Source organism: Sinohyriopsis cumingii, chromosome 1 (genome assembly GCF_028554795.1).
Source record: "Sinohyriopsis cumingii isolate HCF-2022 chromosome 1, ASM2855479v2, whole genome shotgun sequence".
NCBI lineage: Eukaryota > Metazoa > Mollusca > Bivalvia > Unionida > Unionidae > Sinohyriopsis > Sinohyriopsis cumingii.
The window spans coordinates 167,620,530-167,641,865 of NC_142961.1; the positions used below are offsets into that span (position 1 = coordinate 167,620,530).

The following is a 21,336-nucleotide window of genomic DNA, read 5'->3' on the forward strand; positions in this document are numbered from 1 at the left end:
ATATTAACATGGCGTTTTAACTTAAAGATTCTTATGTCAGGTTGGTTGTTGTTGTTGTTGTCGGGTTTAACGCCACTTTTCAGCACACGATAGGTCATACATGGTGGCCAGTATTAATGGTGGAGGAAGAACCCAGAAAAACCCCAGAAAGAACCAGCGACCCACGAGAAGCTACTGGCAGGCTATCTCGCATACCCACATTGGCCGAATCCAAGACTCGAACCCACGCAGACAGAGGTGAGGTGGCAGTGATCCGTAATGGAGAGCGCTTTAGACCACTTGGCCACTCGGGGCCCCATGTCAGGTTGGTCCTAAATGAAAATGTTGACAATCTAATGTCCAATATGGCCACCATAGCAGCCATCTTGGAAGTCTTGTTATTGCTGCTCCTCCTGAACAGAAGGCCATGTTGACAGTTAAAAGGAAGAAATGATCTTATCTTCAATTCTTAGAAATTCTTTTTGACAATTATAGTGTCAGTCTGCTGTGAGTGACCTTTGTTTCATTATTATCTCATCTGGACATAAGGTCAAGTGGGAAAGGCACTTGACTCACATTTCCATGGCATGATGTAGCCCATAATATGTTAAAGGTGTTGTTACTGCCCAACAAAACAAAACCAAGCATCTGATATGAAAAAACCTTCAAACAATACACACCTTTGAACTGACATATGTCCTCAACCAAGTCCTGATGGATTGACTCCAAACAACATATTCAGCTACTACAGTTAAAAGAATTGTGTGGTTTGTGAAGAATGAATTTTTAAAAAAACAATACTAACCATTGAATTGACATTATATATCCTTGACTGCTTCCTTTGAAGTATGAATGGTTAATTGTAATTGGGATTTGCATGTGTTTGGTACCACAGTGGATGTTAGTCACATGTTCTTAAGTCTGGTGTACAGTCTGTAGCATGACATTTCATAATCTGTATATTTGAGAAAATGGCAGCTAAATCCAGCTTTATTTTTTTATTTTTTATAGAATAAACTCATATAAATGGTAATGGTTATAAAGGACAAAAAAAAAGTTCATTGGTGTTATTTATTATGGGGGGACATTATCAACAGCAGTGTTCAGAATGATCTGTTTTTTGGTTATGATTACATTTTTGACTTTAGATCATCATAATTGGTTATGATTACATTTTTGACTTTACACCATCATAATTGGTTATGATTACATTTTTGACTTTACACCATCATAATTAGTTATGGTTACATTTTTGACTTTACACCATCATAAGTGGTTATGATTACATTTTTGACTTTACACCATCATAATTGGTTATGATTACATATTTGACTTTACACCATCATAATTGGTTATGATTACATTTTTGACTTTACACCATCATAATTGGCTATGATTACATTTTTGACTTTAGACCATCATAATTGGTTATGATTACATTTTTGACTTTAGACCATCATAATTGGTTATGATTACATTTTTGACTTTAGACCCTCATAAGTGGTTATGATTACATTTTTGACTTTAGACCATCATAATTGGTTATGACTACATTTTTGACTTTACACCGTCATAATTGGTTATGGTTACATTTTTGACTTTACACCATCATAATTGGTTATGATTACATTTTTGACTTTACACCATCATAATTGGTTATGATTACATTTTTGACTTTACACCATCATAATTGGTTATGATTACATTTTTGACTTTACACCATCATAATTGGCTATGATTACATTTTTGACTTTAGACCATCATAATTGGCTATGATTACATTTTTGACTTTAGACCATCATAATTGGCTATGATTACATTTTTGACTTTAGACCATCATAATTGGCTATGATTACATTTTTGACTTTAGACCATCATAATTGGCTATGATTACATTTTTGACTTTAGACAATCATAATTGGTTATGATTACATTTTTGACTTTAGACCATCATAATTGGTTATGATTACATTTTTGACTTTAGACCATCATAATTGGTTATGATTACATTTTTGACTTTAGACCCTCATAAGTGGTTATGATTACATTTTTGACTTTAGACCCTCATAATTGGTTATGATTACATTTTTGACTTTAGACCCTCATAATTGGTTATGGTTACATTTTTGACTTTAGACCATCATAATTGGTTATGATTACATTTTTGACTTTACACCATCATAATTGGTTATGATTACGTTTTTGACTTTACACCATCATAATTGGTTATGATTACATTTTTGACTTTAGACCATCATAATTGGCTATGATTACATTTTTGACTTTAGACCATCATAATTGGTTATGATTACATTTTTGACTTTAGACCATCATAATTGGTTATGATTACATTTTTGACTTTAGACCATCATGATTGGTTATGATTACATTTTTGACTTGACACCATCATAATTGGTTATGATTACATTTTTGACTTTAGACCCTCATAAGTGGTTATGATTACATTTTTGACTTTAGACCCTCATAAGTGGTTATGATTACATTTTTGACTTTAGACCCTCATAAGTGGTTATGATTACATTTTTGACTTTAGACCCTCATAAGTGGTTATGATTACATTTCTGACTTTAGACCCTCATAATTGGTTATGATTACATTTTTGACTTTAGACCATCATAATTGGTTATGATTACATTTTTGACTTTAGACCCTCATAAGTGGTTATGATCACATTTTTGACTTTAGACCATCATAATTGGTTATGATTACATTTTTGACTTTACACCGTCATAATTGGTTATGGTTACATTTTTGACTTTACACCATCATAATTGGTTATGATTACATTTTTGACTTTACACCATCATAATTGGCTATGATTACATTTTTGACTTTAGACCATCATAATTGGCTATGATTACATTTTTGACTTTAGATCATCATAATTGGTTATGATTACATTTTTGACTTTACACCATCATAATTGGTTATGATTACATTTTTGACTTTACACCATCATAATTGGTTATGATTACATTTTTGACTTTACACCATCATAATTGGTTATGATTACATTTTTGACTTGACACCATCATAATTGGTTATGATTACATTTTTGACTTTAGACCCTCATAAGTGGTTATGATTACATTTTTGACTTTAGACCCTCATAAGTGGTTATGATTACATTTTTTACTTTAGACCATCATAATTGGTTATGATTACATTTTTGACTTTACACCATAATAATTGGTTATGATTACATTTTTGACTTTAGACCCTCATAAGTGGTTATGATTACAAAGAATTTAAATAAAGATCACTGGTGTTTATCTCTGTTTTTATTTTCAAAATCTTTCAAAGTAGTGACAAAATACATGTTTTACCCCCCAAAAATTGCAAGTGGTTACTTATTACATTGTTATGATATAATAAAATCAGTGAATGCCAGATGATTGGGGTCATAATAGTCCAATTGCTCTGGTGGACTAGTGGTTAGAGCATCCTCCCTGGATGCAGGAAGTTGCAGGTTCAAACCCTGGCTGAGTCATACCAAAGACTTATAAAAATGATACCAACAGCTACCTTGCTAAGTGCTCAGCATTAAGAGGTTAATGTTAGGACTGGTTTGGCCAGGTCTCAGGATAATGTGACTTTGTGGGACATCATGCTACAAGTGTGGGGCATGATACCCCCTGTGCAAGACATCACTATAAACTACCACACTGCAGACATCATAGTGATATGACTGAAAAATTGTTAAAGCTACGTTATAAACACACACACACACACATGACCAGTGGTGACTCATAGCAGAGGTCATTCAGGACAAGTTTATCACCACTTTCACCAACTTAGGTCACAGACATTAGTAAACATAGTTTTGGAACAAATTCTCCATTCTTCTAAGACGTAAAGGTTTAAACTTCACATTTGTCCATATTTTTCACTAGAATATATAAATTGTATTGTCATACTCATGATGTAAACTTCAAAGACTGCCTTATGATTTTTGTGCAGAAAAATGCTTTGCCATTATTCAGCATCCTTGCTTTGTATTTGGCTTTCACAGGTACAAGTCCTATAGGTCATGTGGATATGTTGTACCAACTATTTCAACTTGAGAATTAATGTTTTAGAATTTGATTCCACATACATGTACCTTTAAGTGGCAAATTATTCAGTTTATTTTGCTTGCACACCAATCAGTATTGATTTCCAGATGACCATGTAACCACAGCAACAAAATCAGTATTAAAGTGCATGGACATTTTTAGATGCAACCAGTCAAGAGGTGTGATCCATTGTAAACTAGACTGGATGTCACTTGCTTTGATGACAGAATGAAAGCGCCACATATTGGGAAAAGGTGTAGTACTCAACACTGGCAGTGTTCATTCTTGACGTTTTCCTTTTTTGACCCAGTTTAGTACCCAGCTGCCCTTTTGAAAGTCCATAACGATCAGTAATTTTCATCCAAAAGTTTTATGATGACAACTAAGCTTCAGATCATTTAGAAAGAACAGACTTTGTTTAAACTATACTTGGTTTAAGTCTTAGAACAGCAAATAATATTTTATTTAAGATCAATCTACATTCATTTAGCGATGCATTCAGGTTCATTCACTATTCTGAAATCCTGTTGTCAGCACGTATACAATGGAGTCTCTTGCGCAAAGCTTCCAGATGTATACTTTTTTTGTTGTTCTTTCTACTTCTCGTATTTTAACCTAAATATGTAATAAGTAATAGGTATAGTTTAATGGTTTTTACATTGTACTTTCTTCACTAACATGTTTTGAATAAATATAGTTGCATGTGTTCTCCATTAGCTCATTGCATTGGCATCTCTAGGTTCAGCAGTAACATAAAACAACATAAGAGGGGCAGAAATTCTCTACCTTATATCTCTACCTTATATCTAAAGGGATGGGAGAGAGCTTTGTCTTATTTTCTCTTTCCCACAAACCACATACTCATACCCAATGAGCTTAATTATGATTTTAATCTGTTATTTTAAAATAATAATTTGCTATTGACTATAATAGACAACAATTGGAAACCGGTAAGATCAATGTGGAGGGGGAGGAGGAAGAAAGGTATGATGTGCCTCTACTGTTTGTCTCGCTACACCCTTTCATAGCACTACCACAACACCATTGCCACTACAACCACCACCATCACTACCACAACACCATTGGCAGATTATTCTCTATTGTCTCAGTTCAGTTTACTGAGCCTGTTTCCCTTTCCTTTCACTACATTCTTATCCCTTCTTGTAGCCTATAAAGTTGTCTCTGATTCTGTTCCATACATATGTCAGTCAGTTTTCCCTTCTCCCTATAATATCTTTCTGTCTGACTGTCAGTCTGTCCAAGATTCTCTATTTTCCCTCTGTCTGTTAATGAGTCTGTCAGCTTATCTGTCTCTCAGTCTGCATGTATGTCTGATTTACCACCAGGTTCTAATTTTAATAGACGATGCATGCTCATCATTATCAATTTTATGGTCTATTTTATCATTTGGCCTCCACTTGTTAAGGTCACATATGGATAAAATCATTGTGTAGTTTTAAAAAATATATAGATGTTGTAGATTAATATGTGTAAATAAAAAAATCCTTTTTGTCATGCACAATTTATTACCATCAAATGTCTGAAATATGGAGCTAATGTTGATATAAAATTGCCTAAACAGAAACTTCCTATGTTCATCCAAATTAAGGTTTGTGTTCATCCATTTGATACACATCAAAGTCTAGAAGATGGCTGCATTTTCTGATTTGTTATCAGGGGAATAGAGTCTTTTAGGAGAGTGATTTGGCATTATTAAAAGCACCTACCTGACGCATGATTCAATCTCCTTCAATGACATGGCTTGTACAACTTTGAAAAGTCCGTAAACTTTAGAGGCTACTTGAAAACTCCTTGAATTATGAAAAGTTAGTGTTATCCTTGAAAAGTCTTTTAATTATGAAAAGTTAGTGTTATCCTTGAAAAGTCTTTTAATTATGAAAAGTAAGTGTTATCCTTGAAAAGTCCTTGAATTATGAAAAGTTAGTGTTATCCTTGAAAAGTCTTTTAATTATGAAAAGTAAGTGTTATCCTTGAAAAGTCCTTGAATTGTGAAAAGTTAGTGTTATCCTTGAAAAGTCCTTGATTTATTAAAAGTTAGTGTTATCCTTGAAAAGTCCTTGAATTATGAAAAGTTAGTGTTATCCTTGATAAGTCCTTTGTTTTCTTGAAAAAGGGAAGTAAATTGTTAAAAAGTGAATACAATGTTTCACATTTTCAATCCAGAATTTTTAATTATATGTATTTTCCAAAAACAGTGAATAAGTAAATGTGATGCAATGATGGTCAATAAATCAGACATGTTGCCTGTAGTTTGTCATAAATGCAGCAGATAACAGCACATGATGAAAATAAATTACAACATGAATGCAACTAAATGCAGTTCAAATATTGTGACATCTATTAAACTTATAGTGAATGTGAGTCTACTTCCTCGTTCTTTTAAAATTTTTAATTTAATTGTGATAAATGAAAGAAGTGATATATAACAGTTTCAGCTCATTCTCTACTATAACTTAAGAGACATTTCATTCCAAGAAATCAGTTCAGCATCCTTAAACCTAATTCTGCACAATACTTTTTTTCTTCTAAACGTATAGCAATTTTAGTCAAAAATAGGAAGTATCCATTTGAACTGTAATACTGTAAAATAAAGAATATAATTATGAAGGATATTTTCAAACAAATTTCACATTTCTGCATCAAGGATAGATAGTTTAACCCTGGTAGTGCGGAAGCCATATATTTATGGATAATGTCACCTGGCTGTGTATGCGGGAGCCATATATTTATGGTCAAATGTCACCTAGCTCTGTGTGCAGATACCATATTTTTATGGCACAGGACAGTGACGTCTACGTATGTCCAATTTAGGCCAGTCATTAATTGTGTGCTAATAATAACAGGGAGATAGCATATGTAATTGTCTCGAAGATCACGGCTCTGTATCACTGTAACAGAACATCAGTGAAACAAATATTCAAACAGACATATTTGCCCAGGAAAGTCTGTTGTCAACAGTGGAAATGATATAAACAATATGGTGGCTGATAAGTAGTTGCAGTCTTGCGGCTGTCCCATACCCAGTTGGCACTGATTACTGTATACGTATGGGATAGTCCAAATTAGAATAAAGTTTGTTAGGGCTTTATATGGAGGAATAAATAGCAATATGCAGAGTTTTCTAAATTTTGAGAATTAATTTTCTACATGTGTTGATATGAAAGCGCTCTGACACTATCATGTGTTGATATATAAGTGCTATGTCGTGGCCATCCCATTCAGTAACAACTTTAAAGCTACACTAAATAGAGCTTAAACTATATAGTAGCTAAGTTTATCAACGAGTCTGTCATGTGCAGAGCCTTTTCTTATATTGGGTGATACATTGTATCATCAAGAGTAAGAACTGTACGAGCTTGAAAGAGACCAACCATTCATTTTACGGGGGGGGTTTGAGTGTCAACTCCAACATCCCAACATATTCCTTCCTTGTCTATCATTTAAAAGAATACCTGATAACCAATATCATTATCATAAATGTGTATCGGACACGAGCTCCACAGTGTTTCAAACTCCATCACCAGTGTTCATGCTGTTATTTCTGCCACATTTGGCAGTAAAGATCAAAGAGCTAACCTTGTAACACACTGGCAATTTTTGGCTGTTTCATTACCATATATAACTGAAAATTGGTACACTATTGTGTCACGAGAAAACCCAAACTAATGGCTGTGATAATATTGCTCTGTCTGATGATATTGCATTCAAATCATTCAGATGTAGACACTAGAATGTAAAAGAATTAAATATATCTATTTGGTAGGCCACTGACAGTTGTGTAAAATGAATAGTTAAAAAAAAAGAGAAGATCCAAAAGGACCCAAAACATGCAATAGAAGAAAAAAATGTAATATGAGAAAGCGCTCAGGCACTACTGATACAAGTTACCCCCCAAAAAATACTTAATTAAAGAAAACAAACAAAAATATACAATACGAGAAAGCACTCAAGCACAACCGATACAAGTTACTCCCCAAAAATACTTAATAAAGAAAACAAACAAAAATATACAATATGAGAAAGCACTCAGGCACAACTGATACAAGTTACTCCCAGAAAATAATTAAAGAAATCAGACAAAAATATACAATATGAAAAAGTGCACAGGCACAACCCATACAAGCGACCCCAAAAAATACTTAATTAAAGAAAACAAAAAACTTAAAAACTGTAACGAATAGCATTCACATTGAACAAATACACTAAGTCTATGGGTACAGCTAAATTTGGGCCCCCCGAGTGGTCTAAAGCGCTTTCCATTACAGATCACTGCCATCTCACCTCTGTCTGCATGGGATCGAGTCTCGGATTCAGCCAATGTGCGTATGTGAGAAAGCTTGCCAGTAGCTTCTCAAGGGTCGGTGGTTCTTTCCGGGGATTTCCTGGGTTCTTCCTCCACCATTAATACTGGCTGCCATGTATAGTCTATGGTGTGCTGAAAAATGGCATTAAACCCTACAACAACAACAACAACAGCTACCGTTAGGAAGGTGGGCAAAACTCTAATGGTCTGAAAAGATCAGAAGAGGGATGCCCCCCAAAAACTAAACAAAAAATAGCTGAACATTATAAGATGTATTAAAAATGAGAATTTAAAACAACTTGAGTTGTAAAGAATGTTATGCAAAAATTATATTTGCTGCCATATATTAAAGAATGCATTAATTATAAAAGCTATTAAAGAAATCAAATTCAGTCTGCATGTTAATAGATAGTAAAGGAAAGTTATGATGTACATAAGATATTAGCAATGAAGATGGCAAAAAGACAAATTTATATTTCTTTCATTTACATGATGTGGTGAAATAATTGAGTCCACTGCAGTTGATAACAAACCTGCAGATGGATTTTGTGTCAGTTATTACATGTGTCACATGTATAGAGAGATACTTGTATTTATCAAATTTATTCTTGCAACCAACAGTAGTTGCTTATGGGGATGTTTAAATAAAAATCTGTAAGACATCTGCCTTTCAACGATTTTAAATGAGATAATTAGTTTTCCATTAGTTTGACTTCATTGCATAAACGTGACAAATATAATTGTTCTGCATTATGATTATTATTTTACCTTCATAATTAAAACAACTTGATAACGTTGAGTTTTTTGAACAATGAATGCTGTATTTAGTTGGATAAAAGATTCTGACAACAGTATTATTTTAAACAGTCTTTTAAGGGGCCCTGAGTGGCCGAGTGGTCTAAAGCACTCACCGTTACGAATCACTGCCATCTCACCTCTGTCTGTGTGAGTTTGAGTCTCAAGCTCAGCTAACGTTGGTACGTGAGAAAGCCAGTAGCTTCTCGTGAGTCATAGGTTCATCCTGGGGTTTTCCAGGGTTCTTCCTCCACCAGTTATACTGGCCACCATGTATAGCCTATCTTGAGCTGAAAAATGGCATTAAACCCTACAACACCAACAACAATAGTCTTTTAAACCTTTCAGACAGTAACATTACTTTTTGGTTGCTATGGCAACCAAAGTAAATTTATAATTATTTATCATTTTCAGTATTAGTAATTTTTCCTTATCGCTGAACTATATAAGTGAATAGAATTATGTTTTATATGGAGAAAATTAGTGAATCTTAACTACATAAATATTGCACCATCTAAATGTTGTAACATACTGAAATGTAGAGACATGTTTGAAAATAAAGTTTTAATTATCTAGCATAGGCCTAAAAGTAATGAACTAAAGATATGTAATATGTAGAAAAAAAAAACTGTTCATGTACACATTCAGAGTAATTATATTTGATGGAAACATATATACACTATATTCGAATTTTTTGGGGTCAAAAATTACTTTTCCACCCATTTTCTCTATTTGGTTGCTATGGTAACTATGAACACACATCAATTTCACTGACATTTTTAGTGTTTGCAGTCTGCATGCATAGTTGCATCACTTTTTACAATTTCACAGCATGATTATAAATACTAGTTTTGTAGTTGTTATATGGATTTGGCCCAAAAAGTCTGTATTGTTCTGAAACAATTCAGCATACACAGAGAGGGCAGTTAGAAACAAATCAGCACTGGTTTCAAGGTCATCCCAAAACAACACAGCACTACCAGGTTAATTTGTGTTGATATACCCACACATTGTCAGCTCTAGGCATGAGCTCTCACAAGAGATATAAGAATCAAAGTGGAAAACTAATTTCTTCATTTGTTTGATTTATTTTGTCGTTCCTGCTAACTTCAGAAAGACAAATAAGTTGTAAATATGGTATAAAGTAGAACATAGCAAAGATTTTTGAAAGAAATGTTGTGATGTTTAACAGTTTTTTTCCAGTTCATTGTATTAGTATATTGACCTTTATCCTGAAGGAGACATGATCAACCATTCAGCAAGAAACTTATTTCCACCTTGTGATTGACAGTACTGGTTATAATGTATGGACCATAAATACAGAAAATAACTAGATGATGCAGTTCTTCCCAATATGATTAGAGTTTAATTTTTTTCAGTGATCAAGGGCTTTATATGCTGTCAGTGTGATATATATTTTTTTTCGCATTACTTTTTCAATTTTCAGTTTCCTCCAAATCAGTGCTAATGTTATAATCTTGTGCAAATTTATAATGCTTTAGTGAGTTAATTCTTCTACCACTGAATCACTTTCACACGCATATGAGGGGGAGTTAATGCCTGCTCTGGTATTATTGAGATTTGTACTTCTTCAGACTTGTACATTGGTTTTATTGAGATTTGTACTTCTTCAGACTTGTACATTGGTTTTATTGAGATTTGTACTTCTTCAGACTTGTACATTGGGTTTTATTGAGATTTGTACTTCTTCAGACTTGTACATGCATTCTTGATAAGAGGACACATACTATATACATGTATAATGGATTTTGGGTTAAAACACATGGGTTAATGTTTGGAATGGGTTGGGGCAACAAACATGCACAATAAAGCCTGGGGATTTGCCATCCATGAATTAAAAGTAGGTTTAGCATTGTGACTGTGGTTTATACATGAGGTTTCTAAACCAGTATAATTTTATCAGTATAGTTGTACCAGTATATATTTTATTCACATGGCAAAAGCTTTTACTTGTGCAAGTTTCTAAATCTTTTTGAATATTTGGGTCAGTCCATTATTTAATTATTGTTTTGGTTTTCTTTATCCCCTGTGTCAGTCCTCCAATCTGCTTCTCTTCAACTTTGTTTACCATATGCTGTGCACATCTTTTAGATGACCACAACAATTGCACATTCACACTGGGGTATGTTGCACAAATGTTAGTTTTACTGGTCAAACACATATGAAACTGGGATAACTATACTTGGAATAGATGACATCTTTTATGTTTAGATGGAAGAAAGTTTAAATCAGCATAATTATACCTATTTCAAAGCACCTGTCTAAAGCCTCTTGTATGAACAGGATAACAATGAATCATATCTGACCTGTTTTCCATGTTGCTTCTCAGCCCAAGGAAGTTAGCTTCTGTGCTAAGTACTATTGCAGTGATCATTACTGCAGTTTTCTTGTCAAGGGAGAAAAATGGAGTTTCATTTTAGAATTAGTCATCAAAATCCTTTACTTTATCTACGATTCAACATGTTGAATCATATTTATAAAGAATTGTGTTGCTTCATATTGATATACAAATCAAAGAATGAGAACAGCTTGTCACTTACAATCATAAATATGGTGTTCCATTGTAACCGTGTTCAGCATGCAAACAGCATAGACTATAAAGATTCATTCATGCAGATAGAATGAGATTATTAGGTCTTTTCTACCTAACTCTTGTTGAACTATGAATATAAAGATGTTATGTATTTCCTTTAAAATTAATTAATGTTGACCTTGGTTGCTGTGTTGTTTGTTGCTAGGTTTTTCCCTATCCATTTAGAGCTTGTTATATGAGGTGTTAATAGACATTATAATGTCACAGATATAAAATTTTCACATCCAGCCAATCAGAACAGTGGTTACAAAGGTAGATACATAATGGATGTGCTGGATATGCCCATTTGTCTTTATGAATGGAGATCATAAAGATCTGAACTTGAGTTTGAGATTGTGTTTCCACTATGGGACAGTCAGAAATGACCTCTCAGATGTAACATTGAATCTGATTGGTTGCTTGAACTCAAGCCAAAGACTAGTATGATTTTCAGGTCAGATCTTGTTAGCACATTTATATAATGTCAGTCTGGTTCTGTGCTGTTTGTAGATGGCTGCATGTTGCACATGTATACAGTTAAATATGATATTTGTTTCCACTTTTCTTGTATTTTGATCAGTTCTACACATTAAAGTATAAGAAACAGCCTTCTTTTTCAGTTTTTACATCAGTGGAAATGACATAGGTATTATGTTTCTGCAATTGTCATGATAATTTTAATATGCACTGTCTTTTGTTAACTTATTTTTACTGATACAAACAGCTTATTCTGACCTTTACATTTTTTCTAGAGATCTAACATTACTGTTAGAAAGTTTTACTATTATCAAATCTAACCAGAATGTAAATTCACCTATGGAAAAATGTTCTTTAAATATTGCCTGATATTTGATGATAATAGTTACTCAAATGCTTTTCTTTGTTTATATTGCTTACCAAATATATAATTCTTATATAATTTTTCAATTGTTAAAACCATTTAAGAATAGTATTTACACTTAATTCTGTTAACAAATTTACAGTCAGTGGACCCAAAAATGTGTCAACCAGATCTGTCATGTAGGTCTGAGATATCTGCCAAATGAGGGTCTGGTGAAGTCGTTGAATTTTCAGTGTATCACCAGAATGAGGCATTCACAAAATTTGGAAAAGTAATTTGATTGGCTGATAAAATGTGGTATTGTAATGTATAATTTTGATGATCAAATAATTCCATGCTTTACATTAACAGTTTCATTGGTTGATTGAGTCACACCTCCATCATTAAAATCTCTTTTAAAAGAAATATGTTTGATAAGATTCTGCACCCTTATTAAATCTTGGATTGAAAGATCACAGTAAGTATATTTAGTTAAGTTGTGAGCTAGTGAAAAATGTCTTTGTTATTTGAACAAAATTTGATCAAAATACTTTCTGTCAGTAACAGTGATCAATGAAGCATTTTTACCAGACTGTTATATGACTGTCTGGTTGAAAGAAACTATGTGTTTATGGATGGGTATTCATTAGATAATGGTTGCAAATATAATAAAATTAAGAAACAGAATACATAAATGGTGTCATCACAAGATGTCCTTGTTATGGAGGTGTCTGCTTAGGAAGGTTTCATTATAATTTGTTCAGTAATGTTTTTTTTCCGAAACAAGAGTTACAAAGCATTTCAGATTTACACTTTGTGGATATTAATGAGTTCTGTATTGTATGAATTTTATAGACTTCATTACTGAGGAAAAATTATATGATAAATAAACCTCTGCTTCTCATGCATCACACTTAGATTTCATGATGGAAATAAACCCATGGAAATGTCTCACTCAAACACAACTATGAAATAGTTACCTTCAGTTGCAGGTTGAAAAGGGCAGTAACTCTTATGAACAATTTTGAAGCATTTGTTGATAGGCTAATGTAAATATTTTATTATTATTATGATCATTTTATTTATAGGTTACTGCATTTGTATGGGAACAAAGGATGGAAATACTGCATGACTGGGGGAGTGCAGTATATCCATCTGACAAAACGAGTTCATATTTTCCCGTACAAATGCAGTAATCTTTTTATTATATGCTCATTTTCTTATTCTACCTAAGGCTTAATTATGTAAACAGAAATACACTAAACAAAACAAAGTAACCGAACGTATGCTGTATTCCAAACTAAATACACAAGCACAGATTCATCATTACACAACAAGAACATTTATTCATGTGCACATAACTCCGCCTAGATAAATTTGAACTTAATCGTGCTAGACATAACTTTCAAAAGAAAATGGTGTTTTGGTCTACTTAAAACTGAAATTGGGAATCATATTGTGAATAAATCTTCATTGCAACAACTTTTCCATTTGATCTGGAATGAATGGATTTTGGTATTTTTGTCATTTCTATGAAATTCGTGATTATGGACTGGATTTATCTGTGCCAATTCTACATGAAGTACATTGGATTTCACCGTGACAGAGCAGCATGTTGACATCTGCAAGTGTGTTTCTGTTCTGTCATTGAATGTTTGAAATCATAATGTGGGAAAAATATGAAGTCTTTAATTGCAGTTATCAAAAAGACACTGTGGAAAATAATGTTTATTTAATTTTAAGTGCAGTAAGGAGGATGTAATTGGACTTGGAATGTAGTCGAAATTACAGTACAATTTTGAAATGTGTAATCAAGCTTGAGAACCTTTGACATGGCTCATGTAATTCAGATTTGCAGAACTAAGAAAGTACATTTTGAGGGAATTCAGGTTGTAAAACTAAGTTTATTTTTTTGCCATTCTTATTACCAGCTAAAGAAGACAGTTATTGCCTTGTCACTTGCACGTTATTTGTAGGAACCCATTAATTTTATGAAATCTGGCATCTATCGCCCGCCTTAATCTGAAACATTTTATCAAAAATGTTAATGCGGAATGTAGCAAAGCAGCTGGTATATGGCAGTCCATAAAACATCTGCTTTAGTTCATTCAGAAACAAATTTAACCAACCAAAACGTAAAGCGTCAACTACAAGAGTGTACATGATTTGTTTACAAATCAAAAGTGTTGGCGTCTGTGTCCATTGTTTGTTTACAGTAGAAAGTAGTTCCTTTATGAGTGCTCTATGAAGTGCACGCGAATTCAATATCATAATATACTGAACGATTCTGACAATGTAAAGTTAACAGAGAAAAAAATGAGCATATAATAAGTATCAATATAACAGAGATGAGTCATTAACTGTTAAACATATTGTGGTTACAACACCTGATTCATTTCATCAACATAATGTAAAAAAAGAGTGATAATTCCAACGAAAATTGCATCTTCAGAAAAAGACCTATAATATGTAACAAGTGCATGTATCAAAGAAATGTTATTATTTGCAAGACTAGTTATAGTAACAAGAATGTGTCATATTGCATTCAAGTAAAAAGGGCAACAACTCCAATATTGTGTCATAATACATTCAAGTAGAAAGGGCAACAACTACAACATTGTGTCATAATGCATTCAAGTAAAAAAGGCTACAAATCCAAGACTTTTCTTGAACTTACAATAAGACACTGATAGTTGTAAAAGCAATATTTAGATGCTGATCTTAATGCATGTGTGTGTGTATATATATATATATATATATATATATATATATATATATATATATATATATATATATATATATATATATATATATATATAAAGTTTCACAGGAATCCATCAGAGGAGGTGGATGGAATGGGGAGTTAAAGTAAAGAAATGAAAGTGCTTGAATTTCAGTAAGCATGATCAGTGATTAAAAGTATTTGAAAAATTGTCATACAGTGTAGAGTGAATTCATTGATTGTCAAAGATGGTATATAAAGTAAAACATGTAGATAAATAATTTACTCATTTTATTTGTCCAGATCTATGAAATGCCCTCTGCAGTAAAGCACACCCCACCCCCTTTTATTTGTACCCTATATCGATTTTGAAATTGAAAAGAGTCCAGGATATAAAAAATGCACAAAGCTTTGTCGTTTCATTCATTGATTTATAATTTCAAATCTAACTGTTGCCAAGGGATCCCTAACACTGTTTCTGGTATTAATATTTCTAAAACAAATTGAAGAAATAAAAAGGAAGAACTCATTTATACATGTGTTGAAAGAGAAATAACTCTAGAATTTATGGAATTACTGAGATTATCAAAGATGGTGAAATATGTCATATCTGTTGATTAAAAACATAGACTCACCTTTGCAAATATAGCACCTTGCAAATATGGCAATCATGTTATTAAAGAAACCCCTTTGATTCGAAACACCAACAAGTGGATAGTGTTTGGGACCCCTAGGTGACAATCAGGTTAGAACTTATTAATTAGTATGAAATTACTAAGTTTTGTGCATTTTTTAAATCCTTGAAGCCTCTTAATTTTAAAAGTGGTAGGAGCTTACAAACAAATGGGATGGTGTGCAGATATTATAGTTCCAAAATTGTTTATATATTATTATAATTATCCATGGGATCATTTGTTTGGATAAAATCTATATATTTTATGGAGAAGAGAAAATCAGCACTAATCAGTACTGTATTGAGAACAATTTGCTTTACCCAGATGTGGATTGTCATTTAAGTCACCTGTATTACACAACAACCTTGCTTAACCCTGGTAGTGCTGTGTTGTTTAGTGCTGTGCTGTGTTTTAAATAAGTCTGTTGATATATTTGTTTTACTGATGTTCTGTTACAATGATGCAGAACCGGATCTACTGGATGATTACATGTGTTATCTCTCAGCTATTATTAGCACATGGTTAATGGTTGGCCTACATTGGACATTCATAGACGTCACTATCCTATGCCATGAAAATATGGTATCCGCACACAGAGCTAGGTGACGTTTGACCATAAATATATGGTTCCTGCATACAAAGCCAGGTGACATCATCCATATATATATATATATATATATATATATATATATATATGGCACCCGCATTAGAAGGGTTAAGCAGCAGGGTCTTTATGTTCTTCATTTAATTTTTTTATTCAACCTCCTTTTTCAAGATAAAATGTATTCATTCCATTGGTAGATGCTTAAGAGAGTTTATCTTTTAATATGCTGTTATGAAAGTTACAGATTTTTTACATACATATTTTGACTTTCACATGTTGCACAGATTTTAAGGCATATTCAAACATTATTCTCACAGTGACAGTGAATGCCACAGATAGCAGAACAGTGAAGATATGTCCATCTGCCCATCATTCCATCCATTTTGTACCTGTCAGGCATCATCTTTTGGTTAAATTCTTTTTGGCTGACTGGCCATAAAGCGATTTGAGCATATGCTATAGTCCATTATTGTGTGTCGTCTGACATGCATCATGTGCAAATGCTATAGTCTTTCACTGTGTGTCGTCTGACATGCATCATGTGCATATGCTATAGTCTTTCACTGTGTCGTCTGACATGCACCATGTGCAAATGCTATAGTCTTTCACTGTGTGTCGTCTGACATGCATCATGTGCAAATGCTATAGTCTTTCACTGTGTGTCGTCTGACATGCATCATGTGCAAATGCTATAGTCTTTCATTGTGTGTCTTCTGACATGCATCATGTGCATATGCTATAGTCTTTCATTGTGTGTCATCTGACATGCATCATGTGCATATGGTATAGTCCTTTGTGTGTGTTGTCTGACATGCATCATGTGCATATGGTATAGTCCTTTGTGTGTGTTGTCTGACATGCATCATGTGCATATGGTATAGTCCTTCATTGCATGGTATCTGTCATGCATTGTGTACATATGGTATAGTCTTTTATTGTGTGCCATCTGTCATGCATTGTGTGCATATCGTATAGTCCTTCATTGCATGGTATCTGTGATGCATTGTGTACATATGGTATAGTCCTTCATTGCATGGTATCTGTTATGCAACGTGTGAATATGGAATAGTCCTTCATTGTGTGTCATCTGTTATGCAATGTGTACATATGGAATAATCCTTCATTGTGTGTCATCTGTCATGCATTGTGTACATATGGAATAATCCTTCACTGTGTGTCATCTGTCATGCATTGTGTGTTTAATGTGTACAATTTTTATTTACTTCTTTGGAAAACTGCTTGACCAATTTGCACATGATTTTACGGGAACATTCTGGCATCAAAGTCTTTCAGTTTTGTTCAATGAATGCTGATCCATCATCCAGTATGGCTACTGTTAACTAAAAAAAACCCACCTTTTAAGAACTTTTACTTAAAAAGTGTGAAGCAGAATTGACGAAATTTGACAGAAAACATCTTGGCATGAAAGTATTACAAGTTAGTTGAAATTTAGCAGATTCACAATCAGTTATGGCCACAGTTACTCAAAATAGATAAACCTCAAAATGTCTTCTTCTAAATAACATGCAATAGAATGTAACAAATTTCGACCGAAAGCATGATTGCGTAGTGGACTTTCAAGACTGAAAACATGATGGCATAGTGGACTTTCAAGACTGAAAACATGATGGCATAGTGGAGTTTCAAGACTGAAAGCATGATGGCATAGTGGACTTTCAAGATTGTTCAAATTATGCTGATCAGCCATCAAAGATGGCAACCATTTCTAAAAATAGAAAAACCTTTAAATGATTTCAACACAAAATCCTTAAACAGAATTTGACCAAATTTTACCAAAAGCAATCGTGCATAAAGGCATTTTAAGTATGTATAAATTATTCCAGTCTTCCATCAAATTTGGTTACCATTTACTAAAAATATTAGAGACTTGAAACAGTTTCTGAGAAATTGCTAAGCAGAATTTGAGAACATTTAACAGAAAGTGTTATGGTATTAAGGGTGTTCATATTCGTACCCCACAACAACAACAACAACAACTATTGCCATGGATATGGTAGTACTATCTACTATTGCCATAGATAATGTGGTGCTGTCTACTATTGGCATGAATATGTTAGTATTTTCTAATATTGCCATGGATATAGTAATACTATCTACTATTGCCATGGATATGGTAGTACTATCTACTATTGCTATAGATAATGTGATGCTGTCTACTATTGGCATGAATATGTTAGCATTTTCTAATATTGCCATGGATATAGTAATACTAGCTACTGTTGCCATGGATATGGTAGTACAATCTACTATTGCCATAGATAATATGATGCTGTCTACTATTGGCATGAATATGCTAGTATTTTCTAATATTGCCATGGATATGGTAGTACAATCTACTATTGCCATAGATAATGTAGTGCTGTCTACTATTGGCATGAGTATGTTAGCATTTTCTGCTATTGCCATGGATATGGTAAAACTATCTACTATTGCCAGGAATGAATTGTCCTTTTAAGAGCTTTAAATCCAGCAAAAGGAATGTAATGGGTGAAAGATGTTATGGTTGGAGTGCTTTTTAATGTCTGAGCCTTTTTTTATTCCCTACATTTAACCAATCCATTGCAGATAGCACATTTTATATATATATATATATATATATATATATATATATATATATATATATATATATATATATATATATATATATATATATACATACACATACATGAAAAGCATAGAATACATCACATCTAAATTGGTCACATATACACACTGGGATCAGAAGAATAAGAAATAAAATGGTTTGATAAGACCTGATGATGAGTTTTATCTAAAGATGTAAGTATAAATATCAGTTCTATGCGTTTCCATGATACATTTATAACATACTTCATTACATGACCATGACATTAAGTACAACTGACAGGTCAAAGACCAGAAGAGCTTATGTGATGACCTGTCATCTGTCCAAGGTTTCATTGCTACTCCTCCTCAATTACAGGGAGGATTGCCATGAAACTTTATACACACATTCAGCTCATATTTAAATTGGACCTGAGTGTAAATGGTAACTGAACGTGGGTGGCCATCTCGAAAAGCTTATGTTGCCCATTGCATCAGGTTATCACTGGACAAGGTTTTCTTGGACAAATATTTGCCTAAACGTAGTAAAGTTGGGGATGGGCATATCATTAGAAAAATGATTTTGGTCAATGAGATTTTAAACAGTGCTGAATATCAGTCATGGGTGATTACTGAGTTACTGGAAAAAACCAATCAAATTACAAAGCATTTTTAAAATATACATCAACAGCTGTTGACTACTAACCAGCTTTGCATGAAAGCTAGGTGTCAATAATGTAACACATTTTGTTTGCATGACTATTATTGCAACAATGAATTTGTACATGACCAGGGATACAGGATGTTAATTTCATCATTTTTTAAAATCTAACTAGAAATCAGTTATTGATAGTTATCATGGCAAGTTTTGATGAAGAATTACAAACATGATTATTCACAATCATATTTTACCTTATTCAGTTGTACTTTTTTTTACCTGCAGAGTTCCTGATCGGCAAGATGTGGCATATGGTAGTGTTCGTCAGGGCACAATGTGTATGGATACAATGGGCAACTTTGCAGATGGAATCCTGGGATTATTTCCATGTCACAATGCTGGAGGCAATCAGGTCTGTCTCTTAGTTTGAATATAACTTGTTTTTCAATAAAAAGTGTTGAGTACCTTTGAGAGAGAGAGAGAAGTAGGAATTTAATTATCAATACATGTATATTACGGTTTTATTTATTTTTCAGAATTTTTTTACTTTCCTAAATTATTTTAATTTCTAGTACAGTGTGACCTCGTTATAGCATGCTCCATTATAATGTGAATTCGGATATAACGCGTTTGTGGCGTGGCTCCCGAAATTTCATATACATGTAATCTTCTTGTGCACAAAAAAAATTCTTAAAAAGTACGAAAAAGATGTAAAAAGTTGCTTATCATTTTGGGGAAGAGATCACGTATGAATAATACAAGATGATCATGGCTTGGTTCTTGAATTATTAAATGCATTTTTCTTGTAACACGAAAAAGTATTTTTTTCTTCTGAAAAGTAAGAAGAGAAAAAAAATGCATAAAAAGTTTATTCTAGGATCGCGTAGGTCTTTGCCAATGTCACAAACTTGGGTTGTTTTTCCTTATTGGCTGCAAAACAGACCATGTGGCTTTTTATTTATTGGCAACATTGTTGGCTGTTTAAACTTTTATATATGACCGCTGGTTTGGATTGCAGAAATTCAGAGGCCCCATGAAAGGAAGCCGCAAACTGGATATAAAATGCACTGAAATTTATCTATTGTTACATAAACAAATTCTTTGTCCATACTGACAAACCATCTAAACAGTGCATTGTTATATCATAATCTGCTTATCTTGACATCTAGCACGATTTCTTTATGTTGTGAAATATCCACTTTTTTGTTGTTGACATTTCTGGTAATGGAGATCAACCGGATGAGGCATTGTATCGTAATCCATCTTTCATCGGATTTTCGGCTGCTCGCTGGTAATTAATATATTTACAAAGACTGACGTTTGTATTGGATGGTAAGTAAAATTCCTCTTCTTTTCACTCAGAATTAAATCCTTCAGAACACTCACGCTTTCTGTAATAATCCCTGTCACCAGAACACCTACGTCTCTATCGTCCATTGACCCTTTGTTAATTTTCAGATGCATGCGTGGAAGGCAGCATCACACTGCTACCACAAATGTAAAACAAA

The 21,336-nt window shown here is 33.2% G+C and overlaps 1 protein-coding gene across 1 annotated transcript in view; it reads left to right on the top strand.

Moving 5' to 3' along the window:
* Positions 1-21,336, top strand: part of LOC149808340 (polypeptide N-acetylgalactosaminyltransferase-like) — a 126,630-nt gene that overhangs the window by 85,312 nt on the left and 19,982 nt on the right. The window contains exon 13 of the mRNA XM_089975896.1: positions 20,114-20,240. Within this exon, the coding sequence (XP_089832022.1) occupies positions 20,114-20,240 (127 nt within the window). The remainder of the gene's footprint in view (positions 1-20,113; positions 20,241-21,336) is intronic.